This window comes from Lepisosteus platostomus, chromosome 4 (genome assembly GCF_059453375.1).
Source record: "Lepisosteus platostomus isolate fLepPlt1 chromosome 4, fLepPlt1.hap1, whole genome shotgun sequence".
NCBI classification, from domain to species: Eukaryota; Metazoa; Chordata; class Actinopteri; order Semionotiformes; family Lepisosteidae; genus Lepisosteus; species Lepisosteus platostomus.
The window spans coordinates 41,588,516-41,608,867 of record NC_142614.1 but is presented as its reverse complement, the minus strand read 5'-3'; the positions used below and the strand labels follow the sequence as shown (position 1 = coordinate 41,608,867).

The 20,352-nt window shown below is 35.1% G+C and overlaps 1 protein-coding gene across 5 annotated transcripts in view; it reads right to left on the bottom strand.

The window, feature by feature from the left end:
* Positions 1-20,352, bottom strand: part of arl15a (ARF like GTPase 15a) — a 228,333-nt gene that overhangs the window by 189,198 nt on the left and 18,783 nt on the right. For 2 of the 5 annotated variants that reach the window (XR_015935956.1, XM_088629509.1), the window contains exon 1: positions 18,777-18,902. The exons of 1 other annotated variant lie outside the window; for it this stretch is intronic. Coding sequence is in view for 3 of the 4 variants with exons in the window: in XM_088629509.1 (XP_088485635.1) it covers positions 18,777-18,830 (54 nt within the window). In the remaining variant the exon portion in view is untranslated. Of the gene's footprint in view, positions 1-18,776; positions 18,906-20,352 lie in introns of those variants that run through there. 2 more of the 5 variants (XM_088629512.1, XM_088629511.1) reach the window with 1 other exon arrangement.

Sequence of the window (20,352 nt, the reverse complement as noted above, 5' to 3'; positions counted from 1 at the left end):
GTCCTATGTAATTTCAGCATTCCAATTACTGCAGAACTAAGAAATGCATTTGATGCTCTGACATTTTTTTGGAAAATAATTGCAAAATACCATGATTACACATCTGCAAAATGTTCTACAGCTCTGTAATGGAGTACTGCCAGCCCCCACAGCATTAGAAAAACTGGGACATAAATGAATTACAATGACTGAACACTAAGCTGCAGATAAAGGGCTCTGATTACTCTATTTTTTCATGTCACTGGAAAAGCCATCTTACTGTTCTTGGCAAGAATATTTTCATACTCAAGTTTAACAAACAGAAGCTGAAGTGGTCATGACCACAAACTTCTAAAAAAAACACCAAATTTCCTAGAAAACATTCAGCAAAGCCAAAGTTCTGAAATATTATGCATAAGCTTACACATAACAGAAATATTAATGTGAATACTATATTTGGAGTTTTTTTAGTTTACTGTCTCTGACATTCAGACCCTAGGATGCCAAAACATTTAAATCATTTAAATATACAAGAAACTTCTGTAAAAGGTGTTACAGATATAATACTGTTAGATTATATTATGTTATATATATGTTAATCCTAAAAGTAGGATGGCCTTGCATGACTTCCAATGTAGTTTTTCTAATGTGGTGCTACATTGTTACAAAAGGAAAATGAATAATAACTTACACCATAATATATTTTTTCATTTTCATAACCCATCAGAGCTGTGCCATTAGCGTTCATCAAGTGGTAAATTAAGTGTAAACTGGTAAGTGCTAAATACTTAACAGGCTTAAATGAACAACATTAGAGGCATAATTTCATTTAAAAACGTAGATGTTGCACTGATTTATTAATATCTAAATTAAACTGCAAATCAAAAGAAACTTATCACTATACAAAATTCAAGTACGCAGATTTGTAATATTGATATGAATATAAAATTCTTATGGGTGTCATTGTGATTGACCACTTCATGACTGGTCATGATACACTTCAATGACTGACAGTTAGAGCACTTAGAAACAGTTAGAAAGGCACAGGTCATAAGGTGCCTTAACAATTTGGATGTCAATCCAGCTGAAATTCAAGAAAGAAGAACACAGAAAGGAATCAATATGCCCGGCTTAAAATAGAACAAAACCTTTATGCCACCAGTATGTTGGAGGCTTTGTAATTTAATCAACAGCTTTAAAATATTTGTCAATATTGAAAATAAGGTCTATTATTGGTAATGGTAACTCACAGCACAACACTAACACCACCGCATATGCCTCATCTCTGCAAACAAAGCAGTTGAAAATTGTTGCCTGCCTTTCTCAACACCCATGTCAGCTGGAGCTGAATTCGAAAACGGTCTAAGATTAGTGATATTTCAGTAGCCCTGGATATTCACTACTTTACTTTTTCTGTAGTCAAGAAAAGCTCGCTCCAAGTTGCATGCCTTTGTTAGCCAAGCCTGTACTGGATCCAATGTGCTGTATTTTTGTTCCTGCCTACTGTTTCTATAGCACCCAAAAGGCACTGACAAGGATTGTTTTATACTTGGCTTATGTTGATGTTTGGCAGCTGTGACACCATTGTCATTAAACTGAATGATAATGTTAAATATACATCCATTTTTGTGCTTGTGCAATCATTCTCTCACTCTGGCCATCCAAAGTTGGTAAAGGAAAAAATATCTCGCATATCGCTTGTGCATGGCACTCCTGTGACAGATCTCATGTTTCTACAAATAGTAGTGCTAACAGGCATTTCCATTGTTTTCAAGGGTGCTCAGTATCCAGTATCAGAACTGTACACATATAATATATACCCCTAATAAAGTGAAATCCAAAAAGGTGTAATCAGCATAAGCCTAGCATAAATCAAAGTACAGTACAGAGCTGTATTCCAATACCCAGCAAATGAGTACAGGAGCAAATAGATAGTCCCTCCATTATTGTAAAACCATGAGTGGCTTGTAGGGGTCTTTGTTAGGGTAAGGAAACAAGAGTAAACACATTCACACTAAATATGACAAAAATAAATGCTATAAATGTAACTTTCCATGTTTTTAGTCATTTAATAGTTTCACAAATCTATGGTATTTTATATATGCTTTGTGAATTCATCTTTACTGACACTGGGAATAAAAGTGATTTGGCAAATTTTCTGTGGCAACATAGAAGGAAGAGACAAAAATTGTCCAATATAACAACTAACTCAGTTGAATTGATCCATGTGCTGCATTTGCAAGAAAGCACAAATTTAATTTAACGAACAGATAGATTTCAAAGTGTAGCCGAACATTTTAGCAAACCTCCAGGTTATATATACATACTGAGGCATAAGCCTTAGACATTCTCTACAACTGGCTCATTTATCTTTATTGAACAAAGGACAGCAGCAGAAGAATGAATCCTGAAGTTTACAGAAACCTTTTATCTGCTAATGTAGTAAAAAAATGGTTCCAGTGGTACAGCATGACATTGACCCAAAACATTTGACAAAGGCAACAGGGAGAAACAAAGTGGAAACTTTGACAGGCCTAGTCAATCTCTAAGATTAAATTCAAGTGCGAATGTACTGTATTTGCATGTTGAAGAACAAACTGAAGTCAGAACATCCAAAGAATAGACAAGAACTGAAAACGGCTGTAGCAAAGCATCTCAAACAATTACACAAAGTGTTCATGATTTCAACAGGTTGCAGACTTCATGCCGATATTACCTCAAAGGGTTATACATACCGCAGAATTTTACACTTTGAAGTGTACTCAAAGTGAATTTGCCCCACTAGTTATAGTCCCTTTAAAAAAACGGGACTAAACACAAAGTGTGTTTTTATTCTATTATGATGAAATGTATGTACAGCATTACCCAAATATGAGCCAGAGCCTATCCTGGCAAGCAGCAGGCGGAAGGCAGGATACAAAATGGAGGGAACGCCAATCCATTGCAGGCAAACACAAATAAACACATATGTACATACTCAAACCAAAGCCAGTTTTACAGAAGTCAACTAACTTACAAGTATGTCTTTGGACTGTGGGAGGAAACCCCTGGAGAACACACAAACTCAACCCAGATAGCACCCCAGGAACTGAACCCACGGACCCAGTGCTGTGAGGCAGCAATTCTATCCACTGTGCCACCATGTAGCCCATTTTCCAAAAATCCAACACATTATATTGTACTTATCATTCAAATTAATCAAATTAATTAATTAATCACAAAAATAAATTGCTTGACCGTAAAGCAAATATACCAGATGTGGCACTGTCCTAATACCTTTGGACAAGCATAGTATGTTATATGGGAGTTAGTAAAATAAAGTGAAAGGCCAGCATTTAATTACTTTCAACTGATTTTTCATCCATTTTCAAATTCCCTAGGATGCAGCAGTTCTAGTGTAGGTAAGAACAAAAGAAGTAAAAAAAAGACATGGTAGACATTTCCAGTTAATTAATTGTTTTTAAAGGAAGCAGTACTTTGTTTTGCTAACAAATTTTGGGATCCCACCCTGCTTCTAATTTTAATGGGCCGTAAAAAGCAAATTGTTTGTAATCTCATCCTGTTTAGGTCTTTGGAAGTTCAGGGTCCCAGCAGCATTTTGCAGGTTAGCTCAGCATTCAGTCCCGCCACTGTTATTATAAACTATGGGATATTCAGGCAGTCGGATGGAGGCAACTAGTGCTCACATCCTGCAATTCATACCACGGAAGCCCACCGAGTTATATTACAGCAGCACCCACCAATCCTGCTCAACAGTGGTTACCATCAAAATATCAAAAAGAAGATTTAAGTCTTTACTGGCTCAGGAATTTTCCAGGAGATAGTAGAAAAGTAAAGACACTCAATCTCTGCAGTTGTTTTTCTTTTCTAATTTTAATGTTCTTTTTTTAATTTGTTTAGATCAGAAAAAAGTGACAAGGTTTTCCTTATGGGTTTCCAATTTTTTCTACTGCAATATCATCCACTGTTAACTTACACAGCCAAGTGAAGAAAAGACTGCTTTTCTACTATAGTCTTCACCACAAATACAGTACACTTTATTTGATGCACTATGTCAACACCAGGAAGGTTCAAGACACATTCCAATTCCTTTTACAATACAATCTTCCAGGGATGAGTAAACAGCTAGAAAGCAAGATATCCTTGAAAGCTTTCATAGATAATTTGCAATAATGATCAAACTCTTACTTTACCAGCTATAAAAAGCTAACATAACAGATAAGTTTGAAAGATAACACCAGTTTCCTCAATATCAGGCCAATTATTTTAATTCAATGACTCTGAATGATGAAGGAATGTACAGTCTTCTATAGTATAGTTTTCTAGCATTTTCAAACAGAATAAAGTTGAAAAATGTCTAGAACTGCCTTATTTGGATGACTCAAAGAACATAAATTTGGGCTGAATCTTCAGTATGTCTTGCTTTTGACAGATGGGCATCTGTTTTATTTTATTTGGCTAAAGAAGATTAGAGTGAATTTAAGTGCACGTTCATACGTTCTACATACTGCTTTTAATGTTTTTGACATATTTACATTAAAAACTTAACTTCCATGAGAAAAAAACATCATTTGTCAAAGTTGGAGCTAAAGCTAAAGATTTATCATTTATCATTCTGCAATTTCTTCACATGCTGACTACCAAATCTGAGAGTAAAAAAAAACATAAATCTGTTCATAAAGCAGAGAATTTCTCTCCTTTATGTTAGGTTTTGAAGATGTTTGTAATTACTAAACATTGTGAGCTCAACTATAAAACTGTTTTACAAACCCACAAATTCAAAGATGCACTTTCAAAACTTAGGCATGGCTGAAGGTGACGTCACGGTAGTTTTGCTCAGAGATGGATATAATATCCATTAAAATTATATTTTCAGTGGGGCATCATGGAGCATTTATTCTCAAGGAACATCCAGTACAGTTTTGTGAGCACCCCTACTGTTAAAATGCAAAGTCAATGGTATGGCACAGACAATAACCTGTAGCACTAACCATAAATGTTTTTCAATACTAAGATTTATAAAGTAAATTATGGTCTCCTAGTAAAAACAAACAGATTAGAAGCATCTTGAGATACTGCTGACAAATAAATTACACAATTCACAAACATGTACTAGCCAGACTACATTACTTATATAATATTTGCTAAATGTATACTGAATGTTACATTCTTTACAGTAACTTAGATAATGAATATATACTATATCTAATATATACTATATAATATATATAATCCCCACTCTCAAAAAAAACTTCTGTTTTTCTTTTGTGTGAATTCATATTGCACATGGCCACATAAATAATACGTATTTAGCCAGTTATTTATTATATATTATATTTATTTGGTCTGACAACTTTTTGTCTTAGCCACTTTTTTATAAAAAAAACATACTGATCTGTTCACTAAGTAACTGATCTCAATGTCTTTATGTATAAAGCTGTATTAATATTCCTCTCTCTATATATTATACTATTGCTTTAACAAGTGTTGCAAGGGAGAGTATTTATGTGTGAAATTATGCACAAGCAGAGCATTTTAGGTTTTGAGAAAGAATCTTACATCACTGTTAGGAAGTCATATTTAGATAAACCCCAAAAAAATTCACTTTAGAAATATCCAATTGAATTAAAGGAAGAACTGGAAAAAATAGGTAAAGGAAATACCATATTTTTGGAGGACACAGCTGTAAAGATTTTCCTGTAGCTTCTGTCTTTGGTATGCTTATATTTAGCTAAAATATACAAAAGCATTCCTTAAAGCTAAATAGTGACAAAACAGAAATTTTACTGGTAGGCAGTAGAGTAAAGCTGTGAAAGTTTTTCCACAGTAATGGCAGATGGCTTCATTCATGAGCCCTAGTCCGGAATTTGAAAATCATATGTGATCCTCTTCTGTCTTTGAGCCCCATGTGAAAAAATCTTTTTTTTCACCTTAGAAATATTGCCTGCATTAAGCAATTTCTAATGTCTTAAGTCCAATGCCGAGTGCTTGATGCATGCATTTATAATATCAAGGCTTCATTTCTGCAGCTCTTTGCTCTATGGGCTCCCTAATACTTTCATCAGTTGCAATGATTTACAAAACTCTGCAGATAGCCTAACTCACTCCAGACAATGACAGCATATTAGTCCTACTTTCATATCTCTTCATTGATTGTCTATAAAGTCATGTATTCAATGTAAGATCTTATTATTGACTAATAAGGCTCTGAATAACCTGGATTCATCAAACATTTCTGAACTCATTCCTTTCTGTAGGTTCCAGTCAATTAAGGCTCACTGTACCCTGGACTACTGGTGGCTGTGCTTTTTCTGTCACTACTACATTTTTATGGAATGCCCTTCCTGCATTTCTTTAAGAAGCAGGTTCTTTGGTTATTTTTACATCTAAACTCAAAACACACAGGGACTACAGTATGTCTGATTGTCTTACAGTTTGTCTTGTATGTTTTTGTTTTATTGTATTTACTTATTTTAATTTTATTATGTACAGCATCTTTGGGTTTGGAAAGGGACTTTATAAATTAAAGTTATTATTGATGTTGTTGTGATCAGAAACCTGTTATTTAGTCTGACTCACCTGAAATGTTTTATTTTCAATTATTATTTCAATGATTTTAAAGGAATTGATTTGGAGATTATCTGACAAAATATCCTTAGTGCTCAAGAACAAGAACTGTTGATTTTAATAGACCTAGGCTCTGCAGGATCGGAGTTGAAAATAAACTTATATACTGGATATTTCAAGACAAAATACAACCTCTTCTTTTTGCTTTTCACTTTGGGCAGCACTGTTCAATACAGAGGTAGCTTCACATAATGTACACAGGCCTACAGAATAATTTGAAGATAATTTCAAATTATGAAGTGTTTTAGTTCAGTCTGACCATTAACTGCAGAAACAGAAACATAAAACCACTGTACTAAAAGGTAAAATAAACACAAAAGGGATTGCTTTTATACAATCTCTTGGTCCCTATGGTTTCAGATATCCTGGTATAGTGCTTTCTTTTCTCCTTGTTTTACAATGAACACAATGTTATTAATCCAAGAAACAATGGCCTAGGAAGTCATACTTGTACGCCAGTTGGGGAATATCCAGTCAGGCTTATAAATACAAAAATGTGACAAACTAACTCACAAAGCTTTTCGAAACAAACTTAGTGAGCAAAACAAAGACCTGCTTTTGCTCAAAAAGCATATTCAAACAGCTCCACAAACTGGCACTGACTCATTTTGTCAAATAACAAATGACCCTGCAGGTACTCATGTCAGAGAAGCATTTTTACAAATTCACACAAGATTTGCAAAAGAAACATTTAAATAATCATTAAAATTGGGTGCTTTCATGAGAATAAAATAATTACAGGTTACAAATTAAAAAAAGAGCAAATTCAAGTATTGTGGAGAACACTGGCATTCAATTTGGCTTCACTGAAATACTAACATCAGAGCACATGTTTTATCCTCACATCCTAACATTTGTACTTTGATGAGATTTTGTCTTGCTGAAAGTTATTGCTTATCAGTACATGAGCCTACAGGAATATCTTCAGGGAATTTTCAGTACAGAACCACTTAGTTTATGTACTGTAGTCATGTAATCTAATGTGAACTCATAGGTCATGTTCTTTGCTATTGTTCTCTACTCTGTTGGTATAGTAATTCTTTTCTACTAATATATATGCTCTGCACATGTGGATTAGTCTTATTCTTCAGAAATAGTTAATTTTATTTTACACTGCTTATTTTACAATCCTGCAAGTTCTCACCCTCTCATATAAATGTGAAATTGAACAGGTACAGGTTCCTTCCATAATGAAAGGTACAGTAATGAAAAGAAACAACGTGAAGGCTGTGAAGCCCTCTTCAGGTGTTGGGTAGAAAGTAGCAGATTAACAAGACATTGGAGAACAAAAGACAAGAATAGTTAAGAAGGGGAGGGAGTAGAGAGGAAATGGGCATGAAGCTGGATAGAATGAGTGGCCAATCTCATGGAGAAGAGGAGGAGGGGTGTGAAAAGAATAGAGAGCATTAGAAGAAGATGAGTCTGTTATTAAGAGGTGTGTGATCCAAGTTTCGGGATAATTTTGGATTTGGATGTCTGTGACAGGAGTTCCGAAAACCCTCTGTGAGGACGCAGATGGAAAGATTAGAGAGATCGTTCCCATTAGAGGTGAAATAGGGAACTATCGGGTTGGAGAGATCTTTGATCCTCACTGTGTTCTGTGGAAGTCTGTCATTCCTACTCCTCTCTCACCAATGTAAATGTCTGGGTACTTTGTCTTTCTAAACACACTACTACATCAGAGAGGCAGTAAATGAGGTTGCTAAAAATACATGATGTCATCTGAATGACACAGCATTGTCCAGGGGGGCTTGAGTGTGCATAGTATTGGATATATTGTATATATGCAGGTGATGCAGTGGATTCTGGTGTGGATGGTTGCTGTAGGCAGTCAAGGGAGCTCTGAACAAGAAGGTTTAGCACAGATTGGGTGGTAAATGTTGTGAGATGATGCGGCAGTCAGGAAAGAGAGTGCCAGTGGAGGGGTCATCCTTTAAGATCGGGGAAATTGTCATTGATGGTCCTGGGAACAGAAAGGGTGTTACAGTGGTAGAGAAGCACTAATGGAATGCTGTTTTGAGTCTGGGAGTTCTTAATTGGGTTGATAATCCAAGGGCTATTTTTGGCTCAGGAGAGAGACCTGTCAATAAGATGTTGGGTATGCTCTCTGAAAAAACAGTGCATTTTGAGGGCTTAGTTATGTACTGTAAGTCCATGTTGTCACTGCAATGTGAAAATAATCTGGGTATATCATTTACATGACAAAATATATTTTTCGATCAATCTCCAGAATTACAGAATCCATTCATCTATCCATGTTCTAACCACTTTATCCGATATAGCACTGCAGAAGAGCCAATAGGGAGCCTAACCCAGCAAGCAATGGGCACAAGCCCATGATACCCCCTTCTAATAGGAGGACACACACAAACACACACATACAAATTAAGGCCAGTTTTCCCAGAAGCCAATTAACCTACCAGTATGTATTTGTAATGTGCGAGGAAACCAGAGCACCTGGAGGGAAACCCACATGAACACAGGGAGAACATACATATTCCATGCAGACAGCACCCTGGTACAGTAATTGAACCCAAGGTGTCAGCTCTGAGAGGCATCAAAATCATTTCAGATAGTTGTTGCTGGTCTCTTTAAATATCTTGTGTAATACATAAACTTCTTACAGTACAAATACTGGTTAGCTATAAACTTAAAGTGTCAGGCAAAAGGTGAGTTTGGTCACTCTAGTTAGTTATAATGTGTTTGCTTAAAATGAAAAGGTAAATAAGAAAAAAGGGGGAAAAGTTAATAATTTCTTAACATTAAATACATGTAGTAACTAATCCCAAAGTGTTTACCGCTTAATCCAGGTGAATAAAGAACACATTGTTAATATGCTGTGACTATTAATTATTTATCACTTTTATTAAGCAGCTTAAGATTTAAGGATAAACAGATAAAACAATGTTTATTTTTATACAGTAATTTCAGTGAAGGGAAGCAACATGGCACAGTGGTTAGCATTGCAGAACTTGAGCCTTGGATTTAATTCCTTGAATGCGATCTGCGTGGCATTCGAATGCTCTCCCCATGTGCTCTGATTTCCTCCCACAGTCCAAAGACATAGAGGTATGTTCATCGGCTTCTGGGAAAACTGGCCTTGGTGTGAGTTTGTATGTTTATGTCATGATTTGTGTCCAGTCCAGTTATTACCACTAAGACCAAACTTAGGTTTACACTAAAATATATTGCAATACACCTTCTAATACCTAAACAATGAGAAATCCATATTTTCAACTTTTCTATAAACAGTGAGACACAACCAAATAAAGACAATGGCAATCTGAAAGCAATTATCACCACACCACAAGTAATACTATTGAGGATTACAGACACCTGTTTAAGTCAGAAGTACAACTTAAGCTAAGACTTAATATTTCAATGTAAAAAAAAATATTTTAACTACACAAAAAGATTGTTTTAAAATAACTGTCGAACAATGAAAGGTATTAAATATCAAGAACTGTAACAAAATTTGACATACATCACTTCTATTGTTCATCTATAGCTATAGCACTAATGTGAACTTGTTCACCCTGCAGTCAAATCAGACAATCATTAATTGTCAAACACAACTGAAATCTGTCACTAGGTTAAGAAGTTACTGATAGTCAAATCTGCTATCAGTGATACAATAAGAATTGTGTTTCAGGTTGGAAAATTAACAGAGAACCATACACCATACTTGTTATAATTGGCAGTAATCTACTTAACCACAAATGTATTTGTCAATATGCCTTGAAATAGCAGGAAAGAAGCACTCTATTTCTGGTATGCCCCCTAACCATTTAAAAACAATACAGAAATAATGTGATACTCCACCATACATTGATTTAATCTATTTTCTGTATCAGTCCCAGTATTGAATATGTTGGTTACACTTAACAGATTAATTGAAAATTGTTCTCCATGATCTCGAATACAAAGTCTCTAGGGAAGTATAAACTACAAAGTGGTTTTTGTGACAAACGTCTCTGAAAATAATGCAAAGAAAACTAGGATATGTATTTAATCCTAAACTTTTAAAGATGGTAAATTAATTGAGATACAGTATATCATTATCATTGACTACCTGCAACTCTCAGTCTACCTGCAACTCTCACTATGGCCTGTGTTTAAAGGAACAGTATGACACATCACCCATACAACACTGGCTACACATTTGAAGACTCTGTTTGAAACTTCAGTTTCCGTATTTCAAAAGACAACACCTGTGCAAAAATTGCACTTTTAAAAGAGAAAAGGCATATTATATTATTTCAAAGGAATCAAATTTGTAAACTTTATTTTATATGTGACCCAGAGGACAAGTCTTTATAGTAAAACTTACAATAAGAAAGTGTCACAAGTGATGTGGCCACTCAAAAATTGCCTCTCCAGCACCACATCTATCCGTGACCAGAAAGTGGAAGAACACATCAGCAGTTCCCCCAGCTTGGTGCTCAGTAAAATCTCGTGATTGATCAGTTTAGAAATCTGGCTAGGAAGAAAGAAGAACCACATTGCAAACCAGTCAGTATAAATAGATAACGCACCATGATGGAGAAGAACATACAGTACACTCAGGTGTATGTAAGCTTAAGGAAAAGAAGTTTCAGACACAGTAAAATTTCATCTAACCCTACCCAGCATCTACAGTGGTGTGAAAAAGTGTTTGCCACTAAAGGACAGGCTTGTTCTAAGAATGCAAACTGATTCTGTTTCTGAAAAGGTTTCTTCTCTAACAGGATGTTTTAAACTACAGCCTTTGGGATTGTGCTTTTAGACTAAAGGAACTACAGTGGTGTGAAAAAGTGTTTGCTTCCCTTCCTGATTTCTTATTTTTTTGCATGTTTGTCACACTGCAATGTTTCAGATCATCAAACAAATTGAAATATTAGACAAAGATAACAAAAGTAAACACAAAATGCAGTTTTTAAATGAAGGTTTTTATTATTAAGGGAAAAACAAAATCCAAACCTACATGGCCCTGTGTGAAAAAATGATTGACCCCCTGTTAAAACATAAATCAACTGTGGTTTATCACATCTTTGGAAAGCTGAGTTCAATTTCTCTAGCCACACCCAGGCCTGATTACTGCCACACCTGTTCTCAATCAAGAAATCACTTAAATAGGACCTGCCTGACAAAGTGAAGTAGACCAAAAGATCCTCAAAAGCTAGACATCATGCTGCAAATGAGAAACATAGTAATTGAGATTGATCAGTCTGGAAAAGGTTATAAAGCCATTTCTAAAGCTTTGGGACTCCAGCGAACCACAGTGAGAGCCATTATCCACAAATGGCGAAAACATGGAAGTGGTGAACCTTCCCAGGAGTGGCCGGCCGACCAAAATTACCCCAAGAGCGCAGCGACGACTCATCCAAGAGGTCACAAAAAAACCCACAACAACATCCAAAGAACTGTAGGCTTCTCTTGCCTCAGTTAAGGTCAGTGTTCATGACCACCATAAGAAAGAGACTGGGGAAAAATGGCCTGCATGGCACAGTTCCAAGACAAAAACCACTGATGAGCAAAAAGAACATAAAGGCTCGTCTCAGTTTTGCCAGAAAACATCTTGATGATCCCCAAGACTTTTGGGAAAATACTCTGTGGACTGACGAGACAAAAGTTGAACTTTTTGGAAGGGGTGTGTCCCATTACATCTGGCGTAAAAGTAACACAGCATTTCAGAAAAGGAACATCATACCAACAGTAAAATATGGTGGTGGTAGTGTGATGGTCTGGGGCTGTTTTGCTGCTTCAGGACCTGGAAGACTTGCTGTGGTAAATGGAACCATGAATTCTGCTGTCTACCAAAAAATCCTGAAGGAGAATGTCCAGCCATCTGTTCGTGACCTCAAGCTGAAGCGCACTTGGGTTCTGCAGCAGGACAATGATCCAAAACACACCAGCAAGTCCACCTCTGAATGGCTTAAGAAAAACAAAATGAAGACTTTGGAGTGGCCTATTCAAAGTCCTGACCTGAATCCAATTGAGATGTTGTGGCATGACCTTAAAAAACCAGTTAAGGCTCGAAAACCCTCCAATGTAGCTGAATTACAACAATTCTGCAAAGATGAGTGGGCCAAAATTCCTCCACAGCGCTGTAAAAGACTCATTGCCAGTTATCGCAAACGCTTGATTGCAGTTGTTGCTGCTAAGGGTGGCCCAACCAGTTATTAGGTTTAGGTGGCAATCACTTTTTCACACAGGGCCATGTAGGTTTAGATTTTGTTTTTCCCTTAATAATAAAAACCTTCATTTAAAAACTGCATTTTGTGTTTACGTTTGTTATTTTTGTCTAATATTTCAATTTGTTTGATGATCTGAAACATTGCAGTGTGACAAACATGCAAAAAAATAAGAAATCAGGAAGGGAAGCAAACACTTTTTCACACCACTGTAGTTCCTTTAGTCTAAAAGCACAAACCAAAGGCTGTAGTTTAAAACATCCTGTTAGAGAAGAAACCTTTTCAGAAACAGAATCAGTTTGCATTCTTAGAACAAGCCTGTCCTTTAGTGGCAACATCATGACTACTGCAAAAAGATTTCCAATACCCCTGGTTCAGTAATCACAGACAAATTTATCATATGTGTTTTGGGAACTGGCTTCCTCTTCATCATTCACTATTTTAAACAATGATATGCCTCACTCTCATCTAGTATTCTTTTTAAATGGTCTCTTGGTCTCTCAAAGCAATAGGAACAGATCTGTGTGGCTGGTCTCACCATGGCTAAAAAGCTGCTCTGCGCTGAGAACCCCACCCCTGGTGCCAGGGGAGAAGGTAGAGGTATGAATGCTGCTGCTCAAATGGATAAAACGTTATTGAACTTCTATAGTTACTGACTGGTTTTAATAGTTTCTGTCATCAATGGTACTCATCATTAAAATAAGTATTTCTCTGAATGATTGATTCTTCTGCAAACCAATAGCTCTACAACAGCTGGAATCTAAACTATTCGTGCAATCATCATATATTGCAAATCTGCTGAATTCTGTGAGCAGTGTTTCACTATACTGGTTTCCCGTTGTCATTTTCTTGACACAATCAAGGATTGTGTTAGACATAATACAAACTGTAAAAACAATCTTTGTTGGCCTACAGTGCATTACTGGGAATAATTTCTTTTTTGAAGCAAAAACCATTCAACTGCTTTCATTCTCTGCTGTTTAAAATAATTCTTGCCCTGGACAGCTAGGCTAACTACTAGCACAGGAAGTCAGTCAGCTGTATCAGAAAACACTGATTTATCCATTCATCACATGAGAACATAAACAGGTTAAATAATGATGCATAAAGCACAATGTTCAATGGCCTTTTTAAAAAAGAGGGGAAACACAACAAATGCACAAGTTTTCCAAATGTCAGAATGGAAATGCTAAAGATAGAAATCCTAAACTGCAATTTTACACATCATTGCCACAGCAATTAAAGACCTGAAAAGACTTAATGAGCAGGACAAACGCCTTGTACCAAACATCCATTATACAGCATTTGCAGCAGCAACTATTTATATCTCAAGACACATTACAGACTCAGAGCGATTATGTATCTTGCATGTTTTAATATTTAGGTCAAATTTCCCCTGATCAGGAAGCAAAAACTCTTTAAAAAGATACATACAGTAATATCCTTAAGAAGACATTCCTTCTGTTTCTAGTATGTATTGTGTGGGCAATATAAACAAGGTTAAGCTTTTTATATAATGCTATATGCAACACAGTGTCTATGTTTAGACTCAAATACTTAGTTTAGGAAAAAAGGCTATCAGCACAGCACAACACAGATGTGATTAGTGATTTTTAACTTCAAGATGTCCCATGACAAACTCCAGTTTAAATATGAAACATAGTATGTAATACATCATATAGAGCAGGTGTCTACTACAAGTAAAAAAACAGAGAACAGCTACATCAAAAGATGGACAAAAGATTAAAAATCTGAATTCAAATTTGTATGTAGATTTTTTTAAAGGGAAAGAATCACCTACTGTAATTTAATGTCTGAAGTCAGGAACAATAAAGAAATATTAATCGAAAGACAGTTACCAGATAATCATCGACTTTTTGAGCTGGCATCAAGACTAAAAAAAGAGAAAAAAATTGAAACAATTTCTACTGATATGAAGCACTGAGAAAGCCCACTTTGTGCTTATCTACAGCATAGTACCTGACATTGCACACCAGGCAATAATTTAGAAACAGGAAAAATTAAAAGCTCTCCTGAATTATAATGAAAAATGTATGTGATTTCTTAAGTTCATGATTCGTTTCTTGAAATGAAATCAGTATGCATAATAACATATGGTATAAGTGTGCAACCACAGAGACCACAATTTATTCCAAGGCAGAAACCAAACATGTTCTGGCTTGAAATGGAATGCAGGAGTATTTTTTCTAAATAAGATCACAAATAACTTCTATAAGTGCTGAATAGTGACTATTAGTTCTAGAATATTAAAGAAAATTAAACTCTGTGAAGTTGTTTGGTCACAATTATAGAGAACATGCTATTTAGAATGAGTGTTCCTGCTTTAAGATTTACAACAGAATGTAACACACTTGTATACAGCACTTGCCAGCTGTTTTTAAGAGTACACAGTACTCTCCAATTTCATTTCAAGTTGTACTATGTTGCAATAAATTAGGGTATTGAAGACTGCTTTAAAGTCAGTCATTTAAAAGTGTAAGTCATTTTTTTAATTGCAGGAAAATCCAATCTTCACAATCAATATGTTCATTAGTAGACAATACATCTACGTAATGCAGAAACAGTACACGCTCGACACACATTTCACAAGATGCACTTATCATGTGAACAAATTATTTCAACATCCTTGATTATAAACTTGATCATAGAAAAAAATGTGCAATAGTTACATTTACCAGGCCACATACAGTAAATCCCAACAACATATAGTGTAAGCTATTCCCCTAAGAACAAACTCATAAACCCGTAAAGCTGCCAGTTGACTGTTTTTGAATTGTGAGCATTTGACACGGGCTGTCTGTACAGAAATATCAAAACCAGATATAACTCCAGCAAAATTAACAAGGCAGAACACACTATGATTCTTCATCATTGATATCAATAAAGAAATCCACCAGGGGTTATTCACACTTTTTCTACTACTAGGGGAATATGTACATTACAGGATTTCAATGTTATTTTTTGCTGTTATTCTCACACTGCTTAACATCATATCAGTTTCAAGGGCTAGAATGAAAATCAGCAAAAATTCATAAATATGGCTTTGCTGTCATCAATTTCAGGCTTTAATTGCACTGGCCGTGACAGGTATTTTAGTGACCTGGTGTCAGAGGAAGCAGTTAAAGGCACTCCCTTAAATACTATAACTCTTCATTAGGAAAAATAAATATATCAATAGTACTGTTGTGAGGGACTTTCTAAACTCCACAGTAATGGTTTAGTGCACATTGTAAAGAATAAAAAATACATAGGGTCATAATATAAAAGGGTTATGGGGTTCCCTGCTAAAATCATATGTGTGCTGGTGGGTTATACTATACTGTATGTGATCCTGAAGCCAGAAAACTGATCAAGTTCAGTGAGTTGAGAACTGGGTGTGAGTTTGAAAGTAGAGAGCCCAAGCTATCATCCAAATGTATTAAGAACAGTGTTAGACTATTCTTCCCCCTAAAGTTTTCCTCTCATAACGTGGAAAAGAAGTATTTTGTGGATCAAAATCCCTTTGTAGCTTCAACATCATCTAGAGATTTTTTACATATCTTATGTCTCTGTAACCCATAATGTACTGCATGGACCACCTTTATATTTTGTCATTTCATTTTCTGTATAATGGATTTATAACTTTTTTCTATAGAGGGTGCACAGTGTTATTTCTGCAGAGGTCATCCAACAGCTATAAACAAAAATAATAGTAATCATTACCTTGTAAATGTGATGAACTGTAAGTCTTTGCCAAGTTGAATACAGTCAGCTGACAGCCACCATCCTCACTCCAATCAGTTCCTTGTGACATTGAGAGTGATGAAAAATACACAATGTAGCTAAGATGACAGCCAGAGTCTCCAAAAGAGGCAAGAAACCAGAAGAAAAAAGTTTCACTGCAAATGTCCTACTAAAAATCGTGAAGTTTATAAATACCACAACTGAACGTCTTCCCAGATTATAATAAAATTAATCCAATGTCAAAATAACAAATCCAGATTGAAAGTGCCGTACTTCAGGAAAATTAAGCACATCTGCATTTCTGGTACACAAATATAACTGACTTATAACTGTTGAACTGTAACTCAATCCTTAAGAATATTTTCATCTTTTAAGGTGATTCTCCAGAAACAGCAAGCATTCCAATGGAACACAATGGAAACTAAGGAGAAATGCATTTAAAACTGAGGGAACAAGCTACTCAGTTTATCTTTTTCTTTCATGAAACAGCCAAATGAGGAACTCAATTTACCTAGTTACTGGCAACTAAATGAGCTAGATGGCCAAATGGTCTCCTCTCATTCCTGTAACCTATCTTGTGTTTTACATGCCACATAGTCATTACGCCTTAAAGGCTGTAGGAAAATAACTTAATAGCTAGTAGGGCAATAGATTCCTTTAAGGGTCCTGGTTTGCATTCTGCTGTAGACAAAACAATTATTTTTTCCAATATTTTTTTCTTAAAAAACATTTGGGTACAATTTAGGAAGGGCAATCGTATGGGTTGCAACATCTCTCTCACTCCCCTTCTAATGTATAGAATCTATTTATATTAACATATGTCTCTTTTATTCAAATATTGTATCTAAAATGTGCTATAAAAGGAAAAAAAATTTCCTGTGTATCCTTTGTAGTAATGCTACAAAAGCATAAAACAGTAACAGAACATTTATAACAAGTTTCCTTCACAATATGAACTGTAAAATTAAATACCCTAATAATATTTTTTTATCAGAACCTGTTCTCAAACTTAACAGCTTTGTTAACCCTACAGTAAATAGACGTGCACTATAAAATGTACCTAAAACATACCTCTGTCTGCTCCACAAGTAAATGTGTAATCCTAGCAATGTGTCCACAGCCATGAACCAGATGCAATTTATCAGAGACTCAGACTCATTCTATTTGTAAAACAATGCATTTGTTATATTTAAAACGTACCTTCACTACTCATCTAATTCTGGTTTTGAAGTGTACTCTCTTGTAAAATGAAATGAAATTAATGAAATGACAAAATGGGAAGGGTGATCCATGCAGTACTTAAGGGATGAGTCAGATTTGTTAGGTTCACACTAGCTAGCAAGCACCCCAGAAACACTACTAGATGCAGGTAAGATAAGGGGATTCACCAAGTGATTGTTATTCACAGTTACAGTATGTCAGAATCCCAAATATGTTATGTTTTGTAGTCACTGCCAAATACACTGTAGCAGGAGCCATAATATCACTTCACTAACAGAATTGTGTTAGAATGCTAGAGCAGAAATGTGGAATAAACAGGCTGTGGTTAAAACAAGAGAAAGATTTTTAGCAAACAACAGAAACAAAAAGCGTTTTTCATAAACCTCCTGACCTATATAACACGGTAGCATAGATTACAAAATGGACTTTGTAACCACCTGCCGTCTGCTCACAGAATACGAAGTGTTTTCCCACTCCTTGAAACATAGTCTTTCATTTTTAAGGTGACATCGTATCTTATAAACGAGGTTCTATTATTTTACTTCTAAATACTGATAAATGTTTAATTGAATTAAGAAAAAAACAATAGATGTTTTATCTTTTGATTGGAAACAGAAAATGAAAGTGTATTATTAAAAATATCCTAATTACTTAGAGCAAGAAAAGCTTTTTTTCTTGAAAAGAAAACAAGTTAAAGGGGATAAATGTTTTTCAAATAAATATACAGCACATAAAAGTGTAAATAAAATAAATAAATTATTTACAGCACTCATTTTTCACACACAAAAACATGCAGTTATTTTTTAAACCAAGACGAGAGTAACATGCAAAAGTGCCGTTCCACCTTAATAAGATGTAAACACATGTTATGGAAAAGGGAAGTACAAGCCCTTTCATTGACAAAGTGCCGTTTTTACAATGTGATTTAAAACGACAAAACAACACAATTCACTGAGGGACATACAGCAAATATATTTCTGAAACGTACGCACACACACCTCACTTCTATTTTATGAGAGCTTTACATCTTACCGTATAAAAACCAATCCTACAAAGAGCTAGCGTGAGCTGCATACAGTCAGACATCGTCCACGGCAACAGAGTAACCCTCGACAACAATCAATCCAGTGTAACTAAATGAGGCCAGGAGGAAGAAGCAGCAAGGAGACAATCTCCTTTAAGTCAGTTAAGGTCTCAGGCACTTCCCACTCCGGCTAAGGAACGGGGCAAAGCATAAAAACTCTTTTTTTCAGTAAAGGAATTTACTGTACACATTAACATCTGAATTTAACTTAAATCCATAATGTCAATTACATACTGTACATTAACCTGCTATCATTTAATCTTTGTCACATCTGTTGTATATCACATATATGCATCTTCCTAGTATGATACTGCAGGATACAAATATATGAGTACTTCATCAGTAGTATCTGAAGTTATTGACTAGATCTCTTCTACTTTCCATTAGGTATTACACATGGAAAAAAAAGTTAAACCTTACAGAATGATTATCTCTTACAAAAGAATAACCTATAAATTGGAAGAAGCAAGACCTATTACCTTTAATCTATCCCCAATATATTTTATAAAGTGAACTCATTTAGTACCACTGTTCCTTATTTGTACACATTCTTCAAGTGTTTCACCTGTAGTTTTATACCAGCAGAAGGAACTCCCTGGTTGTGTTTTTAATAGATTGTTCTTGTCTTAAAAAAGTTTTAATATTAAGACATCTAGGTTTTATCGAGGCCTTGTTTACTGATGTTATCTAGCCAAGTTTCCTCGAATGCAGCAAGGGACATTTTCTCCATTCTCTGACTAGATACTGTAGGTTTCAAAGTTATTTATTGGACTGTGGGGGTGTGCATGATTGCATACAGTAGTTTACAGATTAAACTAAAAAATAAAAATAAAATTGCATTAAATCATATCAATTAAAATAGAATCAAAAAAAATTCTAGAACTTCTTATTGTATTTTGTTTTTCTTGCTCTTTTTGCTTTTTGGCCTGTATCCATTCTACCATCCTTTCATCTAAAATATGGACATTTCTCCCATAACTCGGGAAGAAAAAAAAAGTCGTACAACAGAAAACTTTCCATTTTTTTAATGAAAGAAATTACCTTGTTCTGAGAAATCCATGACAATTTTCTGAGAATACATTATTATTATTATTATAAGTCTAATAAGGGCTTTTTAGCATGTAGAGACATTTTTATTTCTTTATTGAACTGTAATGTTAATGAGGTGCTGCTCCAGTTGTTTTACCTAGTGGTAATTTGGATATTTTCATACTAATGTGATATACAAATTACTAAACACAACCCAAAAATGTAAATACTAATAATTCATCTCCACTTGATTTTGATCATCATATCAGATAAAATGAGAAATGGATTTATTCAATTACTAATACCATTACTACTCTTCTTACAGTGATATGTGATCTTAATGACGATGGTAAATGTTGCAAAGAAAAAAAGATGGTATGTACTTTGACACAGAAAAGCACAGTACCATTCATATGTTTCCACTGAAAATTCCACAAAAGGATCAAATGACCTTAATGTTTCCTTGTGCCATGGCATTTCTTTTGTTGCTCTAGG